This window comes from Coenobita brevimanus, chromosome 14 (assembly GCF_032717465.1).
Source record: "Coenobita brevimanus isolate Jiangsu-jjx chromosome 14, ASM3271746v2, whole genome shotgun sequence".
Taxonomy (NCBI): domain Eukaryota; kingdom Metazoa; phylum Arthropoda; class Malacostraca; order Decapoda; family Coenobitidae; genus Coenobita; species Coenobita brevimanus.
This window is the reverse complement of record NC_136967.1, coordinates 54,005,184-54,026,255: the sequence shown is the minus strand read 5'-3', so window position 1 is coordinate 54,026,255 and position 21,072 is coordinate 54,005,184. Positions and strand designations below refer to the sequence as shown.

At 42.4% G+C, this 21,072-nt stretch overlaps 1 protein-coding gene across 4 annotated transcripts in view; it reads left to right on the top strand.

The window, feature by feature from the left end:
* Positions 1-20,700, top strand: part of Dyb (Dystrobrevin) — a 67,108-nt gene extending 46,408 nt beyond the window's left edge. For 2 of the 4 annotated variants that reach the window (XM_080264887.1, XM_080264881.1), the window contains 5 exons: positions 567-729; positions 7,441-7,657; positions 8,667-8,810; positions 16,103-16,236; positions 18,938-20,700. In XM_080264887.1, coding sequence (XP_080121013.1) covers positions 567-729; positions 7,441-7,657; positions 8,667-8,810; positions 16,103-16,236; positions 18,938-19,060 — 781 coding nt within the window. In that variant the 3' untranslated portion in view covers positions 19,061-20,700. Of the gene's footprint in view, positions 1-545; positions 730-7,440; positions 7,658-8,666; positions 8,811-16,102; positions 16,237-18,937 lie in introns of all 4 variants that reach the window. The other 2 variants (XM_080264885.1, XM_080264878.1) reach the window with 1 other exon arrangement.
* The last annotated feature ends 372 nt before the right edge of the window (positions 20,701-21,072 follow it).

Below are 21,072 nucleotides of genomic sequence, written 5' to 3'. Positions count from 1 at the left end.
TTGTAACTTGACTATCAGCGGAATTACCTGTATCCCACAGACGCGATGTGAAGCACTTTTTTGTGGAACTGAGGATATTGAAGGCTCGCACGATGACCCCATGGATGTGTGATCCATTTCGCAGGGTACTGTGTTTGTCGTTCCCCAATTTTTTGTGGTGTTCAGACCCATTTTCTTATCTCTTCCGCCACACGCATTACTAGGAACTAAGATTATGATGATGATGATGATGATGATGGTAATGATTAAAAATATTGGTGCAGATGACACTGACGTTAATAGAAATAATTAAGCAGCTGATGTCTAGTTTAACGGAACCTCTTTCATATAAGGAGTTTTGGTCGCATTGGCCATTCTAGCCTTCAGCCCTTGCTTAACATTGCAAGTGTGAAGTTCTTCGCTCGGCACCCTGATGACAGTCTTAATGGAGTCCTGCATACGTCAGTACCGATGAGTACTTCAGTCATGTGTAAGGTCTAAGGCAAGTAAAGAGCAGCATGTAGACAGTGACCAGCGGTCAGCTTACAAACAAAGTTGGATTTCAGGAACAGAGTGTATGTTTGCAGGCGCCAGCAGGAGCGAGTGGAGGGCAGTGGCAACCCCACCCTAGTGGCAGAGCTGCGAGCCCTAAGGTCGCACCGCCATGAGCTGGAGTCCAACCTGTCATACCTACAGGATTCCCGTAAGCAACTCATGCAGCAGCTGGAGGGACTTATGAAGATGCTCAAGGTATGCTTCCTGTTTATATATATATATATATACAGGGTGGGCTAAAAGTTGCTTTACCATAATATTATTTGATTAACACAGCTGTATTACAACTAGAACACAGTTATATTTCAGCCTCCAAGTTAATATGGATGCAGGATGGTACACCTCCTCGTTATGGTAGGAATGTGCGAGATTTTCTCGGTAACACTTTCGACACATGGGTTAGAAGAAGGGGTACTGTTGAGTGGCCTTCAAGGTCACCTGACCTAATGCCGTGTGACTCACAGTTTGGGGATGATCAAAGAGAAAGAGTAAAGACAAAGCCTAGAGGTCTGCAAGAACTGAAAGAAAGAATAACAGCAGAATCTGACAAATTGATAAATGATCATGAGTTGAGAAGTAGAATTTGCCACTCTGTGTCTACGAGGTGCCAATTCTGTTTAGGGGAAGAAGGAGGTCATTTTGAACATTTAATTTAACTTGATTTTTAATTTACTTGATGTGCACTTCATTTAGTTAATATATAATTGTTGTCGAGTTATAGATAGATAGATGAAAATTGATAATTGTTGTACATTTTATTTCTCCGAAATATAACTGTTAGTAAAATAGTAATATAGCAAAGTAACATTTGACCCACCCTGTATATATAGATAGATAGATAGATAGATAAACAGACAGGTTGGTCCATATATATCGTTCCATCCGGCGATTTTTCTCCTGTGTTGCTTTGTCAACGTTTAACCTGTATCATTTATTTATTTTCTGCTCGCAGTGACACTCCCATTCCCAAACCAGCAGACTGCGCGATCCCAGAAACAGTACATAAAATACTACCAAGTAAGTTTCTAGTAGAGCACTATTTACAGACCATCCTATATCTATCTATCTGTCTGTCTATCTGTATCTGTTTATTTGTTTATTTATCTATCTGTGAATATATAGATTGATAGGTAGATAGATAGATAGATGTCCACATGTCCAAATCATATGGATCTCCAATACGTATAACATTACCAGTGCCATCAGTTCCCAGTCAGTCTGTCAGCTGTTCATTCGTTGTGCTGCCATTTGCAGTTCTGTCATTTAGGGACGTACTACACATCCCTCTGACCATCCCTCTGTACGCAGCAATCTACGCACGTCCTCCTCCATTATTGCCCCACGACTCATTGCTGTAAAGCACCGATGCAGGAAATGTAAGGAGAGGGAACAGTTCCGTCAGCTTCTTCCCTACACTCCTATACCTAGCAGTGTAGCCTACTTCATCCTCCTCCCTCCCATCACAGATCATTTCAACAGATAGCAAAGTTCCTTTTCAACTCCAAAGACACTTCTGCCAAGACTGTTTTGTTCAGGTTTCCAGCCCTCTCTCCATATTCCTCTACTTAGCGCACTCAAAGTCCACGACATCTCGTAGCCTGCCTCTGACACCACTGCACCATTTGCGTTCCCATTTGTTGCAAATTTTACATAAATATGATGGAGTCGCTCCCAACGCTCTTCCGCCACATAATACATGGTTACACGCCTTCTGCCACAACAGTGACTCCATCCGCACGAGTGATTATTGCTTTCATTTTACCCACATTCACTCAAAGATCCTTTGACTTCATTCCATCTCTCTACCCCCTAAATTTTTATGGCATCCTTCTTACTGTATATGGCCAACGCTACGCCATCGGCATAAAACAGCTCCCAAGGGTGGCTGGTTTTAAACTCACTCAGCAGTGCCTCGAGCACAAATAAAAACAGAAGAAGACCCAAAACAAATCCCTGATGCACTCCAACAGGTAGTGAAAATTCGTCACTCAGGCAACCATTCACTTTCACTTGGGTAATTGTATCCTCGTATACTGTAACCACTCTAGCAATCCACTCCTTATCACCAGTTTCCATATTGTCCACTGTACCTCTTCTCCAGACATCCTGTCGAAAACTTCCTCGAGGTCACCAAAAAGGAAGTACAGCCCGCTTGTCTCCAATATGCGCTCCCATTCCATCTAACACCCACTACAACACCTCGTATACCTCACAGAACATCACTTATCGCTGGCTGCACCAGTAATACTCCCACAGTTCACTTACGCTTTGAAAACAATGTCCTTCCAGTCAGAAAGTATTTATATAAGAGAGACACACATTTCTACACGGCAGCCTGTGGTAACATAGGACATCCCTGTCGTTATATAGCTAAGCTACACAGCACAACTACACAAAATAATCTCCACACAGCTATTACGGGGCTCTCTCCAGCAACCTTCCACCTCCAGACACTCCAAGCGAGCACTGAAGAAGCGCTTACATACTGGTACTGTTATTATGAGCAGGGCTATACTGCACGGCGATCAGTACACTGTATCTCAGGCTGCCACTCCCGACATCCACTCATAAGAGGTATCGTTAAACAGAGCAGATCGAGTTCACCTAGTTAAGCTAGGATCTGGATGTCACCCAGCCCTCCTCAGTTACCAGCTTAGTTTTGGATTGGGTAGAATCACAGACGACAGGTGCTTCGCTTGGAGAATAGATTCGCATAGCATAACCCACATAGTAGAACACTGCATTACACATGCCGCATTAAGACGCAAACACAACATGAGCGGTGTAGTGAACCTCTGGGACGACCACTTAGGGGCAGTTGTTGTACCTGCGGTCAGCGGGTCTGCCGGCCGAGGCAGACCGGGGTTGAACAACAGCAACCCTAGAACTATTCTTGGATTTGCCCAGCAGCAAATATTTCGTCAGTGATTCTCTGTGCAAGGCGTGCAACCCAGTTGCATCCCGGTAATATTCACTCCCTCTCCATTCATACACTACAAAACTCCACTACTTACTTTATCTGATCCAACAGTTTCAGGCCACTGTAGTTACAACGATCAAAAACATCATCTTTCTGTTTATAAACGTTCAAAGTCACATTCTTCAGCCAGTCGTTTCCTACAGAGCACTCATGGATAACTGCATTATCAAATGTGCTACAAATCTCACTGCTTCATCTCTGGACGTTTTCAACGTTTCACCTACCACACCCACATGCGCAGCTTTATCCGTTTTCATCAGTTGCTTTAGTTTGTGTTAAAATAAGTCAGTGGACAGGGATCTAACATTAACTTAGCTGTCCCCAGATTACCCCTATGCCAATTAAACTCCCCACACAGCAGGCAACTGTAATGTGCTCTGCATGCGTACTTGATATCGTCGCTACTGACTGCTACCCTGCCTTCACTTTTCACCAGCAGTATTGTTGTTTTCTCCCTTCATCTGCATAAATATCCTAAATGCCTCTTTCTTGATGCCCACACCATTTAACTTGTTTAGTAAGGGTTCCTAAGAAGGTGTTTTAGTCCTACATACCTCTACTGTAACTCTACGTTTCGTTGCAGAGTACTCCTCGCCCTCCCGCCCCCCCCCCCTTTTTTTTTTCTTTCCCTTAAAAAAAAAGAAAAAATCTTTTTCTCTTTTAGCGTTGCATCAACTCCCTCAGCCCACAATCACGATACTTTATAGCCTAGATTGACGGGACCGTAGTCGAGCCACAGATTAAATTGGTAACTTCCACTAGATCCTCCATTAGAGTATCAATCTGCTCCTTTACACCACATGCCTTAGCACCTCGTCTTGTCATCCTCATACACATCCCTGCATAGAAAGCTTCTCTGACTGTCTGGCTCTTTAGCTTCTGCTCTCATTTCCTAGGTACGTAAATATTTTTTTTCTTCATTTTTATTGACAGCATATTTGTGCTGTCATGCACAATCCTCGCCTTCACTGACTTTTAACACCTCTGACTAGCTTCTCATCTATCTCTGTATAAAAAAAAAAGTTAGCCTACATACTCCTAAGTGACACATACTGCCTCAACATTTTCCACCCGATGAAAGAGTAGTTACCATGGGCGCTATTCCCAGATCCAGTTCCCTTTCTGTCAGCCGGTGGTGACAGCTTGTGAAACCACAATGTCCTGTACCCTCAGTCACAGACAGGGCCGGATTTACGTGTTGTGGGTCCCTGGGACCTAGAAGTTCGCGGGGCCCTGTCAGGGCCGCAGCACGTTGGGCCATTTTTACACTCATATATGCTGATACAATTATCCACATATAAATGCACCTAATTAGGCTTGGCAAAAGCAAAACAACGGTTTATGTGTGATAAAACATTTAGTTCTGAAAAAAAATCCTTTGATAAATATTAGTATATTACACTACAATGAAATAAATTAATGGCATAGAGAAAATAAACACAAACTAGACAGTAACAGCACACTGAAATTGCGAGACATTGAAAACTTAAAATTTTCTCCTGGCTTTGAATTGAGCAAAGTTCTCTATTATTTCCCGTGTGCTGACTCTTCTCAATAGCACGTATTCAGCACTTAGTATGACCAGCGATCCCAAGCGATTTTGGCTGTTGATACTACGCAGAGTTCTTGATACTTTTCAGTTTCGACATTGATCTTTCGCCAGGGCAGTTCGTCACAAACATTGACAGGTAAATACATAGTGTTGTCTCAACGATGAGGAACGCTGCCATTATATCACAGCTGTGTATTTTGGAAAACATACTCGTTTCTGTCCATTATTCAGTCTTCTGTCTGCATCGTCTTAAGAAATTTCAGGAAATGTACAGTTTTCGAAACTAGACAAGGTTCCAGGTCACTCGAATGATTATTGACGAGGTCACAGCAGCCGTGCAGCACTCAGCAGCATACTGTACATCCCGATAAGGTTCAGAGAAGGATCCATGCAAGGAATAAACTCGGCAAATTCACAATGACTTTTATGTAAACCGGGGTGCCGCAGTATTTTTCAGACATGTTGCTGGCGTTGTTGTACGACTGCCCGCGACTGTCAAAGATCGGATTTTTTTTTTTTCGTTCCCAGAAAATTCAGCATTACTTCTGCGATCTCCTTCCCAGAATGATTCAGTAAGGATACGAACGTCAAGAAAAGCTCTACTGGCCCCTCTGGCAACACGTAACGGATAGTTAGACGTAGCTGGTCTATGTGCGACACATCCTGAGTAGAGTCCACTGATACAGAGTAATAATTGGCCCTTCCAACTTCTGCTGCAATGGCACACATCACTTTTCCACCCAGCATATTAATTAGTTCGTTACATGCTGTCGATGAGAGGTAGTTTACGTGACCACTTCCGTGGTTGGCATGTTTGTAGAGACGCGACGAGAGGAAAGTGTTATACTTGCTAAGAAGCTCCATCGGTAATTTCCGTTATGCACTTGGTCAACTGAGCTAGTTTGCTAATATTATTGCTTTATCGAAAAGACGAAGTGTGTCATCAATTTGCCTGACATAAAGTATGTTTTGATATACCTTATTTCAGGATGTTCATAATCGTATTATCAGTTTACAGGCTTTGGACTTTCACACCAAAGCAGTGCTAAAACACACTTGCCCCCCACCCCCTTTTTTTTTTTTTTTTTTGCTATTTTTATCAGGATATTGCTGAATTTGAGCGACAACACTACAGTACACTTCGGAAGAAACTTGGTGCCTAAAATTCTTGCCTTATATGGCTTGTAAAATTTCCCTGTTTGTGGAGCATCCACATTTTGTTTTCTTCTCAGCTACTGAACTAGTTGTGGCATGCCATAGCCTACCATTTTGAAACTCACAGAAATTGTCTTCCACTGGTACCAGACCTCTTCCCCCGTCGAGCAAATTTTAGCCATGCAACGCCAAAAATACCGATAGGCAAGAATACTCGTAGAGCTTCAAAGCTTTTCTCCCTCAGCAGTCAGGCAAATTATGGCTTGACGCGCTTTTTTAAAATGTCATAAAAACTGCCTTCCGTTGGTACCAGTTATTAAATGAGAGAGAGAGAGAGAGAGAGAGAGAGAGAGAGAGAGAGAGAGAGATTTACCGAAATAGGCCAAAAACACAACCTTGCTCTCTCGCACACGTCCCACACTTGTGAGGATGCCTTTTTGCCTTTTGTCCCTACCTCCCCTCCCCCCCCTTTTTTTTTTTTTTTAATTTTGAGATATATCTCATAAGTTATCCCAGATACTTTTCCACAAAATTTTTGTACGATTTGTGCTGATCTTCCGTCGCTTTATTATTGTCCAAGATGACACTGTTTTGATACGGTTTGGTGATCAGTGTGGCCTTTTTTTGAGTAGGCTAATATGGTACCAGATTTTGTGAAAAATATTTTAAGTATCATCTACTACCTCGTCATACACCTCCCATTACACTGCCCTAGTAACACCCTTCTTCCTCCTTCACATGCATATGCACAAACCCACAGCACCACAGCCATTCAAAACCTCTAGCCAAACAAGATCTACATGGGCCCCCCACCGGACATTTGTCCTTCAAAAACTGTCCTTCCCAGTGAGACAAGTGCACCTAATGTAACACTAAGCCAGACCATGATATGGCCATCACTCATTGCTTCAGCTACAGCACAAAATTACAACTCACAGGCAGTTACTGTGCCTTATCTGAAATAGTCTCTCATTCCACAGCACAATACCTTATCTCATGCACCTCACTTTCTCAACATAGTATTCAACATAACCTTGACAAAAGATCTTTCGGAGTGACCAGCTAAAGTAGTCGGTTTCCTGCAGTCCACTAGGTTCACGTCGTGATGGGCCTTGAACAGTAATAACAACAGTATCGACAGTAATAAACTGAAAAAATCTTGCAAGCATTAAACTTTTACACCTTAGAAACTGAAGGCACACTCTTTTCCTGGGTACAGAATCAAGGATCTCATCAGTCGTCGCCAACCACCCCAAATGGGTCCCCACGGTCCCCTCCCTTCTCCTCCAGCAGCCTAAGTCTGACTCCCGGCACGCAGGGATCCACTCCATCCTCACGCTCAGCACCTCCCACACCCTCACACACTGCTCAAGTTTCTACACTGGACTCCCTCTCATCAATACATGCAGATGGACTTCAGTCAGCTGTATCTTCTGGTAAGAATGAATCAGTATTTTGGGTCCTGATATCACGGTGTTGGGATCTGTTCATTTGGAAGATTTTACCTACATTTGAGAAAGTTTTACTGGGGAGATAAAAGAGTTTGGGCCCTACTTGGAACTTTTCAGGTTTGAATTTCCTTTTCCAGATGTGGGTATAGTTTTTCAGCAGGATATTAGTTTCAGAATATCTTTGTTACTCCACACAAATCCACTTACAGCTACTTCGTTTGGTTTCTTCAAGTATTAAAGGTGGTAAAAATATTCAGTATATGCCCCACCTCTACCGAGCAGCTGTGCTTGCGGGTAGCTGCTCTGACCAGTGCAGAAACATGAGTCAGGCAGAAAGATGACCTCTCTCTCTTGGGGAGAGGGTGGGGCGGGGAAGATGGAGTAAACAGACTGATGGGTTTGGGACTGTGGTCTCGGGTTCGATCAGTGATTGGAGGGAACAGTGTAAGGATTTTAATTCTGTGTTACTGTGCTCACAGCTCTTCCATTTGGATTAACCCCTTCATACACTGACATTTTTTCACTTGGTTCTTAATACCCCCAAACGATGTATGGGGCTCGAAAGAATTTTTTTCATACTGGAGGTGTTAGATATAGCCTTCACTACTACAAAAGCTTTGCCTAGATCTGAATGCAGTTGTCTGAAGGTAGCAAGAAGTAGTCAGAGAAACATGCCACCGGATTGAAGGGATTAATACTCGTACTAAAACTAGAATACAAAATATGGAGAGAATATCTAGAGAATATTGTAAAAAGGCTAGGTAGCAGTATCCAAAGTAACGTATGAGGGCTTTCCGGGATCAGTCCTCTTAAAATGTGTGTGTGTGTGTGTGTGTGTGTGTGTGTGTGTGTGTGTGTGTGTGTGTGTGTGTGTGTGTGTGTGTGTGTGTGTGTGTGTGTGTGTGTGTGTGTGTGTGTGTGTGTGTGTGTGTGTGTGTGTGTGTGTGTGTGTGTGTGTTAAAGGACTTTGTGTGTCAGTAACGTTGTGTGCCAGTTTTTTCCAGTGAATCCAGCCTCACCCCAGACAACTCCCCGGCTGAGGACTCCGTCGCGTCACGCAGCCTGAGAAATGACCTGCTGGTGGCCGCCGACTCCGTCACTAACGCTATGTCCAGCCTCGTACGGGAGCTGAACTCAGGTGTGTTGCTTACCATTGCTGTGATAATTTAGTAAACATAAAAACAAAGTTTAGCACATTCGTTTGTGTTTTAAGAGTTGGGTACACCCAATGCTGGTTCAGTTCAGCACCTAGGATTACATATTTACCACCCTAGTAAATGTGAAGAAACAGTTTGAAGAAGCTATTCATAATTATAAAAGGTTATCATCCAGCAATTTTCCCAGATAAATATAAAATAAAATTTTCCAAAACTTGATATAGGCCGAAAGACTGAGAATCATCATCATCATCATCATCCGGATCTCCTTTCCCACCCAAGGGCAGAGTGAGGTGTAGCAATGTCCAGACTGAGAAACCCAAATATAATATCACAGTAACTGGGGTTACTCTATCATGAATAATGTATAATAAAAGAAACCTTGCAGTGTATTAATTATGGAATAACGTGGGAGTTACATGTGGTCATGTCTTCTGCCATGCTGTGCGTAATGTTCATACATATGCTTAGTGATGAAAGGTACGTATTAATGCCTTAAGTTTCATTCATCACCATCAGTATCCTGATTTTATTCTCCGCCACATAATCTCACATAAGTAGATACCACAGTCATAGTCTTCTCTATAACACACAGCCTCGATAGGATCATCAGGTCTGTTGCTGTTTGCTATCCTTTGTTCTCCCTTTTACTCTAACTGGGGTTGTTGTTGTTGCTGAATAACCCCGGTCTGTCTAGCCGAGCTGATTCATCAACCACAGGCAAGCATTCACCCCTACAGGGCGGTCCCTTGCAGCTAACATATTGTGTTCCCTTGCGGTGGACAAAGCCTCGCGGGAGATGGTTAAAAATAGGAGATTGCTACTTAGGCTTACCATCGTACTGAAACAGTTTTCTACGTAGTAGTTTAGTGACATCAAACGCCCAGTAACTGACCTCACACAGCACTCCTGGATAGGAAACTTAATGCTGTCTCACACCAGATGTTACGAGAGCCACGCTACTAGTCTGTGATAGATGTCTAAACTGTTGTTGTGCTTTTTCAGTGTGATAACTCACACTAGAAGCTGTGCTGTGTACGCAATGTAGCATAGCTTCTGATGTGAATGACCTCATTTAACAAGCTCATCCGCAGTACAAAGACACGAAGCACACAGCACAGCGTGACCTGCTTAACATCTGGTGCGAGATGGCCTTCAGCCACAGTTAGGCTATACTGTCAATATTCCGGCTGAGACTACTGGACATACACGTTCATGATTCTATTCCCCGAGGATAGAGAAACACAGTACTACCCATATATTCACGTAAGGTGTAAATGCGACGAAAAGGGCAGCCCCTATATCTTCCATCTTTGGAATGATGGTTTCAAAACTGGAGGCTCTGGGTGAGTGAGATAGGTTCCTTGAGACCCATACTTGTTTGCGTGGATATGTGTGGGTATAATGGGGTTAAAGAATGAACGGAGTTGAGCACACCTATCAACTCTGCGAAGCAGTCTTTGCAAGAAAAGAAATGTAATCTTTCTAGAATAGCTTAGCATATGTTGTGCATCGTGTTTAAGCGACGCTACCGCACAAAAACTCCGCCTGCGTTATGGTGTTGATGTGAATATGCTAGGCGTTCGAAGAAATACTTTGAGAACAATTGGCCAGGTGGAGAGGATGGAGGATGAGAAACTGGGTAAGACTGTGTGCGTGAGTAAGGTGGAGGGGAGGAGATAGACCGAAGATGTTACGAAGGAATGGCGCAGAGAGGTATATGAGAAAGGGTTGTTACTTGGAGAGAGGGCGGTCTGTTGACGCAGGGCAGTGACATGGAGGCATTGTGGCCACCCCTTGCAGGAGTGAGGCTTTTAGCGATTTATCAATATTTTTAATGTTTTTTAATGTCAAGACAATTGCTGATGACTTCGTTTCGTATGACGACTAGATATAAGCTGGAGACAGGAGGTCGTTCACCAGCTTTGCTGCCTCAGCCTTTTTTTTTTTTTTTTTTTTTTTTTTTTTTACAGTGGCGGATTCATAACCCACCAACGTGATCGATGGATAATTCTAGAGGTCACTTTTGATCCAGCTGTAGCTGGAAATACAGTGCTAAATCCTATAAGTCTAAGCAAGCAGAAGTAATTTCCACTACGTAAATGAGGTTGCTCTTGTCCTGAATCATTTAGCAGCAATTTACGAGCTCAGAATTTTATTAATGTCAGCATCAGATGGTTTTGGTAAGCTCAGAGAAACCCAGTGCAGCAGAATGGTTACATACTGTAGAATCTTGACTGACGTTGCTTGCCGGGTCCCCCCACCTCCAATGGTAGGGTGGTTCGTAGGAAATTTTGTTGTGTAGCTAGTGAGACATGGTAGCTCATGTCTGGGTTGTGTATTTTAGGGTGATAATGATGTGACGGATTGTGTTTCTATGATGATAATGATGTGATATCTGGGTAAGAGGGGGTGCGGTTTGCCTAGTGAGGGATGAGAATGTATTATGAAGTGTCACTGATAATGAACATGTTACTGAGTTGTGAAGCAATGTCGAGGCCTTGTTGGTTGTGTTGGCTGTGTTGGTACCGGACAGTTTTTAGCGTTAATGTCCCCAGCACTAACAGAGTTAGGTGTCTGTGTTAAGAGGAGAAGCTGAGGGTTGTACTGCGCAGGTACTGCGTGGGAGGTGTCAGTGGGAATGTAAATGTTAAAAATGTTGATTTCTTGTTTGTGCCCAGATTTGGCAGTAACTATTTTTATTATATAAGGTATATATACACATGGGAAAAAGTCAGGATTATGATGTTGATGATGATGATTATGATGATGATGATGATGCATATATGTGATTCTCATTACAGTTACAAACATGTTTATGTGTGTAATTTTCATACTTATTTATATAAGAGTACATGTACATACAGCGATATACGAACGCAAATATGTAGAATAAAATACGCACAAATACGTATGATGCAGTCATTCATAAGGTTTTACGTAAGCACAGGAATACAAACTTGTTAATGTACCGACATGTCTAAACTCATGAGTGAAAGAGCGAGAGAATGAATGAGTGTAGATGAAGGTGACAGAGTGAGTTGAGTAGGACGCCGAGTAGGACTGCATGTTAGTGACTATGAGAAAAGGCGACCGTAAGAAAATGAGAGAGAGAGAGAGGGGGGGGGGGCATGAATATACAGTATAATCAAAGAAAATCTATACTTCTTAAAATTATGGTGGAATGGTGAGAAAAAGTGAGACGGATTAAATTCAGGCCATTATAAAATGGGTTTTTGTGAGTGTAGAACCTCAACCCATAACGTTTATATATTATATTTTTGCTCCAGATCTTTTTATTATCATACGGAGATGAATATGGGGTCTCCGTAGATGGTATAGTTAACTTATAACAAAAACTTCTGTGGTTTTTTTTTGGAAGTCGCACGTAGTAGGGAGGCAGAGGGCCTAAAAACGGGGTAGGATGTGGCATCAAGGAAGGTACTTTCATCTTTGATTGGCACTGCTGTTTTCCCAGTCTATCTGCATGCCAACTTTCCTTACAATTTGTGCTCGTAAAGAAGTTGGATGGCAGACAGGCACAGAAACAGATAGATGCCAAAACTATCCACACAATATGGGAGGTCGAATAAGCGAAAATGATACCGCTCTTCTCACTTTGGTCGCAGGATTGATAACAGCACTCTTGGTAAGGTATGAAGTCCAAATATTGCACTGCTAATTTAAAACGAAGCATTTGAAAGCCCGGGAAATGTTCTTCAGACACAATGTTTGTTACTGTTTGCGGACTGGGTTCTTGCAATATTATATAAAAAGGAGCCAGCATTGGAGTAAGTTGTGAACTGGTGGCATTATTATTCGATGATAAAATTTCAAGCTGTCAAAAATAAATTGTTGAATTACTGTAAAATGATTTGTTTATTTCAATGGTATGTAAACAAAGGAATAGCTACGCAGGTAATAGATCTAAATGAAACAGAATATTCTTGAACTGTTTGTGGCCTTTTTAGGGTATTAAAAAAGACGTGTATAAAATTACAGAAAGTTCAGATGATGACTCTCTACTTACGAGACCACTGCCTGAGCGAGGTAAGTTTTTCACCTCACTTCAGTTTTTTTTTAGTCAGCCAAGATTTGCCTCATTTTGTACTTTCTCAGTGAAAGTTCTGTGTTGCAGTATTCAGTGAAGATTATGATCACGGTGTCTTTCTTTAAATACTTTAAATCTCTTTTGCCATCAAGTTTTGCACATTTGCTCCTATCTGTTCTGCACACTGTGCCTTGTTTATCAGGCTTTATGGCGTTTGCACGCACTTCAGGCATATAAATATGAGCTTGACTACTGCGCTCAAAGCACACTCATAATCTGATCAATCCATTTTGCAAGTTTGACCATTCATGTACACAGCAACAAACTCTTAATATGCAGATGAGAATGCGATAATGAATGTCTATTTCTTGTTTATTATAGGCTTTACATTATTTTTCATTTTGCTCATATTTATTGCATTCCCACATCTGTTGTCTTTGTATAAGCAAGCAGTGGCTTATTGCTTCACTTATGCATCAGGTAATTAAACAGTGCTATGCTTCTGAAACATCTAAGTACAGTAATTATATCTAGCCTGAAACATACTGAACATTGTATGAACCAGACTTTAGCCATATCTATCTCCCTATATATATATATATATATATATATATATATATATATATATATATATATATATATATATATATATATATATATACTGTATATATATATAAGGAGAAATCGAAGAGGTTGTTAAAGTGGATGAATATTCAGATGAAGGGACGACAAAGATACATGCAAAGAAAGAAAGAAGGAAAAAGGGTTAAAACAGAGATTGAGAGGACGGTGAACGTCAGCCTCTCTGAAAGCAGGAAACCACTAGGGGAAAACGTGCGGGGATGAAAGTGGATACGCTAGATAAATCTGAGGAATGGAACTGGATGAATGTTGACAAACGAAGAAGATAAGAGGGACGGATGGATTAATTGGTTTCCAAATAAGGTCGAGGGCTTTGGCGTGCCTGGGCAAAAAATGAGTTTTCTGTCCGTCCGCTTGCCCGTTCGTGATGTTGAGGCCGAAGTTATGGACCAATATTGACTGTCTCATGTTGATGATGTGCCCTTTTCCTAGGAGTCGAAACGCTCAGCTCGATCACATGGCCACAGTGACCCAAAAAAAACACTAGGCCAATCAGATGGGAATCCCCCTGTGACGTCATAAGTGCACCAGCGCCTGACAGCCAACCAGTGGCCAAGACTCGCCCACACCCGCCTTTCCCGCCCTCTGGCACTCAGAAACTGGAAAATTTTAACGAGAGAGGGGGGTGGGGTGCCGGGGGGGAAAATATTATAAAGGATGAGAGAGAGAGAGAGAGAGAGAGAGAGAGAGAGAGAGAGAGAGAGAAGAGGGGGTGGGGAAAGATTATAATAAAGGATAATAGAGGAGGGGGGAGGAGCGTTTATGCTAAAGGATTAACATGCACCTTAAAAGCTTCCTGCAAAAGGATCATGCAGCTCAACAAAGTGGCTGCGAAACCTAAGATCGCCGCATAACGACGAATCTTCTGCACGCGACACAAATCATACAAAACTTTCTCTAGTGTGGCAACATGCAGCTAGTATTATAATCTGGTGTATGGGGTTGATGAGGCTGGTGATACACGTATTAGGAATGTATCAACTGATAACCCAAGAATGTATCAAGTTCAAAAAATGAAGAAGGCTGTGAGGAAATTGAAGAAAGGGTCTTGCTAGTAAGATATGTGCAGTAGTGAAAACATGAAGAAACTGCAGATGAACTGTGCCAGGGAAATACAGTGATGTATGCCAATAAGCCTTGATTAGTGGAGTTGTAGCACTGGACAGGAAAGAGGCTGTAACTAAATTTATGTCGGCTGCTTAATATGGGTGGCTGAAGATAGTGCAAACTCTGTCGTAGAATGAGTTTGCTGAATGTGAAAAGAGCAATGACTGAGAAGGTAAGATAGCTGTCAGATCTGATCGGTGATGAACATTGTTTCACATCATGGAGATACCGAGTAAAAGATGAGATAACGTAAAAAAGCGGAGCAGGGGAGAGCAACAGAGGAAAAAGATAACCACTTATTAAATCCGGATTAAATGGGTCTCTCGGAGGATTTGTTAGGATTAAGGAAGCAACTTCAATTCAGGCACACGTGAGTGTCAGTACGAGCTGGCATTCATCTGCTTCGGGTCAGGTGTGTGGCAAGGCAAAGGCTGGCGCAGGCAGAATTTCACTGGATCACTTGCTCCCAAAGTCTCCCAATTCAACCCCTTGTTGTAGATGTGACCATCAACCAAACCACCTACTCTACAAACACCAGCCCTTCCACGAAGTTCTTTGTGTGTGTGTGTGTGTGTGTGTGTGTGTGTGTGTGTGTGTGTGTGTGTGTGTGTGTGTGTGTGTGTGTGTGTGTGTGTGTGTGTGTGTGTGTGTGTGTGTGTGTGTGTGTGTGTGTGTGTGTGTGTGTGTGTGTGTGTGTGTGTGTGTGTGTGTGTGTGTGTGTGTGTGTGTGTGTGTGTGTGTGTGTGTGTGTGTGTGTGTGTGTGTGTGTGTGTGTGTGTGTGTGTGTGTGTGTGTGTGTGTGTGTGTGTGTGTGTGTGTGTGTGTGTGTGTGTGTGTGTGTGTGTGTGTGTGTGTGTGTGTGTGTGTGTGTGTGTGTGTGTGTGTGTGTGTGTGTGTGTGTGTGTGTGTGTGTGTGTGTGTGTGTGTGTGTGTAAAAGTGTTGGTGAACCACTGAACCTCGTACAGAGTCTCCAAAGTCTACGGCCGGATTCAGAGATGCTGCCGTCAACCTGAGTACATAGTCCAGCCTGCCACTGTACAGGATGTGCTGCCTGCTCGCAAATGCTTTTTGGTATACACAACACTGGAGACGCTGAAATATGGTCCACCACCACTACCACCACTTCCTCTATGTTGCCACACGCACATTTACCTCCCACTTTCGTAGTCCAAAACTGATGCATGCTTTTTTACACAAATCTTATCTGACATGGAAAAGGGGCATTAGAACGCTTACAGGCTACTCGTATGGAAAAGAAAAATAATTATGTATTAAGACAGGCTGTTTATAAATATTCTACAATACAGTATTAATAATAATTAATTTTGACACATGCACTTCTTCAGAATTCCTACTTTGGAAGCTATAATGTTTGAATTACTAAAATATTATTTTCTGCATATCAGCAACGGAATCAGTGATACAATAACTTCACCATATAAAAGTTTTGTTAATTGTAGCGTAAATTGCAGATTATGACTTCAAGGGTCTGTATGAAAACCCCAGCTGGCGGAGTGTAGCGGAAGGATCCTATAGTGACGCTGACGAATCACTTCAGCATCTTCATATCCGAAAGTCCAGTGAAGACCCTCAGTTTCCACCTCAGGTCAGTGCCTCAAGCTGCTGTATTTAAGGAAGAATGGCATTTACGTATCGGCATGTTTGTGAAATTCATATAAAAAATGTGGCCTGGTACGTTCAAGTTTCTGGGTATATGTAAAGGTATGTACCGGGTATTTTCACTGGGAGAAGATGTTGTATTGATATTGCCTGCATGCATTAAGTATACATGCACAATGAAAAGGGGTTTGGAAGATGTGGTAAAGGAGGAAGCACACACTCACTAAGGTCGCAGTGCCCTTGGTAAGCAAATAAGAGAGTAAAACGATATTGGATGTCAAGCGAAGGACGTGTGTCAGAAGCAAAAGTTGTACATAGGTAAATCATACAGCATAAAAAGATACATTATCATATGTTGTGTTTGTAAGAAGAATGGTACTAATATACTGATATGTTACTGATAAGAGAACTTAGGAGAGGAGGGGATGGCTGCATCAGTAGAGAGGTGGCCTGCAGTCCTAATGGACCCAGATTCAAATCCTGGCTGGGGCAGGGAACAGTTTAAGGATTTGAATTTCATAAAAGCAAACTTTACTGATCTACCAGAAGACCGGCCAACATGTCGTAAAAATACCCCCCCTAATACTAGTACACCAGTCCTGTATGAGACAGCCCTAGCATGTATTCAAAAAGGACGATGGGTGTTAGCGCCGAAGTGGTGACATGTAGAGGTATATGGTATGTAGGGACACACACACACACACACACACACACACACACACACACACACACACACACACACAAAGAATGTGCGGAGAATTGTCTAACCACATAACTTTTATGCAAGGAAGCAGACGGATGAGAGGGGACCGCACAATGAAAACAAGACAAAGGACACCTTTGATAGCCGCATCCACCCCACAATGTTGTAAGGGGAAAGAAAGAATTATTTATGGAGAGGCAGAGGGGTGAGCTCCTCGGAGGTCCAGCCCTGTAAACTCTGATCCGGATGAAGGTCAGCTACTGTGCAGAATTTCTTTTGCTTACGTAAAAACTAAGGCATTTTCTCGCTTAGGGGCAATCCTTCTCCCACCCCCCGTGGGGTTGGCTATCGAGGGTCCCACCCTGCCTAAAACGTGGCCAGGGTGACTTCTTCAAGTATGCAGAATTCGTGTTCCTAGGTTATAAACCACTAGCAGGGGCTCCTATGTGCCACTTATTGGCACATAGGAGCGAGTTCAGCGAGAAAATATGATTTGGCAACGTCATGCCTTCGCTCGGAGATAGATGAAGCAAATCGGCGAATCAAACCAGAAAATCATCAGAAAATCCATGTTTTGATATTAAACTGAGCAATACCTAACCAGCTTAGGCTTAACCCAACGTTAACCTACCACAATATCTTACTTTATTTGGGAGGATGACAAAGGTGCGACGCTGGTGAATCTTATCTTGAGGCACTCTATCCAACGTTGCCTGCATGACTAGGTGATTGACTATACCAAGAAAAAAAAAAAAATTGCTGCCCAATACTCAGCGCTGCCTGAATAAAACCCTGTGATCGTGCGTACCAGCATTGCTTGGGACCCTGGTTGGCCACTCCCCTTGTGGAAGAAAACCCCCAGGGTTCTATTTTACCCATTAAACCTACAGTATGTTCCTCCTTAGGCACATTTCCCCAGGGGTATATTCTCCATGGATCTGTTCCTACCATGGACCCATTTTTCCCCTACCCACCCACCCACTAACCCTTCCCACCCACCTGCTCACCCACCCACCCTATCCATCCGCTCACACATCAACACAGCCCCACCATACTCACCTAACCCTTCCCACACACCTCACCCACCCTGCCCCACTACACCCATCTCCCACCCTGCCCCTCCACACCCACCTCCCACCCTGCCCCTCCACACCCACTCTCGCAATGAACCCTGCCTATCCACCACACCCGCCCCGCCTACCTTGCCAGTCCATCCACCCATCCAACCCTTTGTAGCTAATAAATATATAGTTGTGCTCGTACATGTAGGTGATTTGACTATTTCTAATTAGTTATAATCTTGGTCATCAGAGGCGTCAGTTTAGTAACTACAATGTACAATCGTGAAACACACACACACACACACACACACACACACACACACACACACACACACACACACACACACACAGAGGCGGGCAAAAACATTATCGCTCCGCCTTGTAAGGGAGGGCGATAATAACTGGAACAGAGCAAGAAGGATAGCTAGCCATCTTTAATACTCCCACTTCTCTCTATTTCTCACTTTACGTGCAGACTCTTCTTTTCTCCCTTTTAAGATTTCACCTTCATTCCAAAATGAGTATTTTACAAAGTAGTACCTCCTGAAGACGGCTTGCTGATGTCCGAAAGATGTCTCGAGAAATTAAAACGGAATTTATTAACTTACTCAGTACTCTGAGCAACGAACATCGTATACTCGTCAGAAGCACTGACAAAACCACAAATAAATTGAACAATGATGTCACTGCTGTAGACTTCAATAAAGTATTATGTGTAAAATATGTTGTTCCTTAAAATAATGAGTTGTATTAACGCTACAGATTGAGTATGAACGCTGGGTTGTGAGGAATGACAAAGCTAAAAAAAAAATGAACACACTTCTAGAAGGCCTGACGTTGGCCATAGACCTCCTAAAAATAATCATGAAAATGCATACTTTATTTGTTGCATTCAGTTACTTATTGTATTATGTATGACTCAGGCTGGCGGGAGAAGCAGCAAACGGCGGCCCAGCACAGAAGGAAAGGAACAGGAGGACCTGAAGAAGGAGAGTGGTGACACGTCATACTGGGAGGAAGGTGGCACGGGCTGGGTTAATAGGTGAGCCTCACCTCACACTGCGCTGCATCAGCCTTGCTACCTGCCTTCCCAGCCTCAACAACTGCTTCACCCCTTCCACCTCCCCCACCTCCCCCTCATTCTCCATCTCCTCAGACTCGCCAGCTACCTCCTTATCCCACATACTGGCACAGTGTTGTCCACACAAATCCCCACGACCACTATAAGGAAGTGCCGTCAGGATGGAAACAGAGGATGGAATCAAAAGTTGGCTCAGGATGATCTATACTGTTGAACAGTGTAATTGGTGACATGCAGTCAGTTTGACACTTGTAACTAGAACTAGATTGCAAAAGGTTATAAATGTACGTTTCGTTTTTTCGAGTACTACATTAGTTGGCAGTCTAAATGTACGTAAAGGAAGTGTTGAATGAGTAGTTAGTATGGTAGTCTGTAACTGTTGGTTATCGATAAACTGCCACTCTGTGAACTGTTGCAAAATAATTCACATAATTATATGTCATACAAATGTGAGTGATGTCTGATTTATAAACATGGAGCTATACGAATGTGTTAATACAGTACCAAATGTATGCATAAATGTATATACATTAGCAACTTTTTTTAGTATACTTTAACAGTGGCAATTTGCACAACTGGGCATGTTTAAAAGTCCTTACCTCATTCGTAGCGGTCCAATGAGTGTAGTGGGGGAGGAGCCCCGTTCACGAGGCTATGCTGCTCAAGTGGCCACAATGGGAGATGAGACTGCCACTTGGATAATCCTGACCACTTCTCAGTGCTGGACTTGTCAACAGGTGCAGTTTTAAGTCGAGATACATAGGCGTGACCAATGCAGCTTCCATTAACTCGCGCTATTTTTACAAACATACGTTCAGTATATTGTCCCTTGCCTGCAGTTAATTTATAAATTCTGATATGGAATTCCTACTAGCATCTTCGAGATAATTACCAGATACTAGGCAGCGAAGCATAATGCCAGTGTATCCTGACGTAAAAATGTCCCTGTATAGCGGTATGTGTCTTTGGCTCACGCTGTGCCGAGCTCGCCTTCTTCCATAGAAACTAAAATAAATATTCGATTGTAAGCGTGAGTGACATTATAGTGTTTGTATAACGACAGAAATACAGAAACATGTAACATTGCTCAAAAAATGTAAGCATTTGTTCAGAAACGAAATGCCTAGGCGACTCCCTTTATAATCTGTGAAATATAGGCACCTACTGCATAATTAGGCCTCTGTTTTACCGTGAATAATAGATTTGATTGCTTAGTTCCTAATATTTTAGTTAGTTGAGTATGGAATCATGTGTGTCGGCAAGATACCTGATGGCCTGTTGTGAGAAATCTTAATTTTATAAGTAATCCAATCACTACTCACCGTTATAATCCAAACTAAGCGTTCTTATAAACACCTAAATTCTATTTGCTCATTATAGTGAATCCTAACCTGGTTTGCCTTTTTCTAGCTCATATAAATTCATAATTTTGATAAAACCTGAGCTTAATGTATTTGCAAGCACACCTTTCGTAGCAGACCTACCCAGTCAAGATAATCCTATCTTATCGTAATGATAAAACTACATGGAATACACTCATTTTCATAATTTTTATCTTTTGTTATTATGGGCAGACAAATCTATTGTACTAACTTTTCTTGATAATAAGACAAACACTAGTTCATTTTCACTAACTTAACCATTCATAATCTTATAGCTCAAATAAATATAATACCAAACCTGCATATTTTTAATAACCAAGTCTAACTTGCATATCAGTGATGAGTCAGCACTAGGCTATAATTGCTTTCCCCTTTAGTAAGAAGTGGTACTTTTTCTGGTTATCTTCATATGGCTTCCTTTGTATTGAGAGAGAGACTTAGAACTGGAGGGGTTAGAATCAATCTCTGTTAATCACTTTTGTGTGATAATTATTTTTTTCAAACCCGTGCCTATGACTGCGCGGCGGGACATTGTTTTGTCTGGCGCACGTGTGTGTGTGTGTGTGTGTGTGTGTGTGTGAACAGCATAACTCGG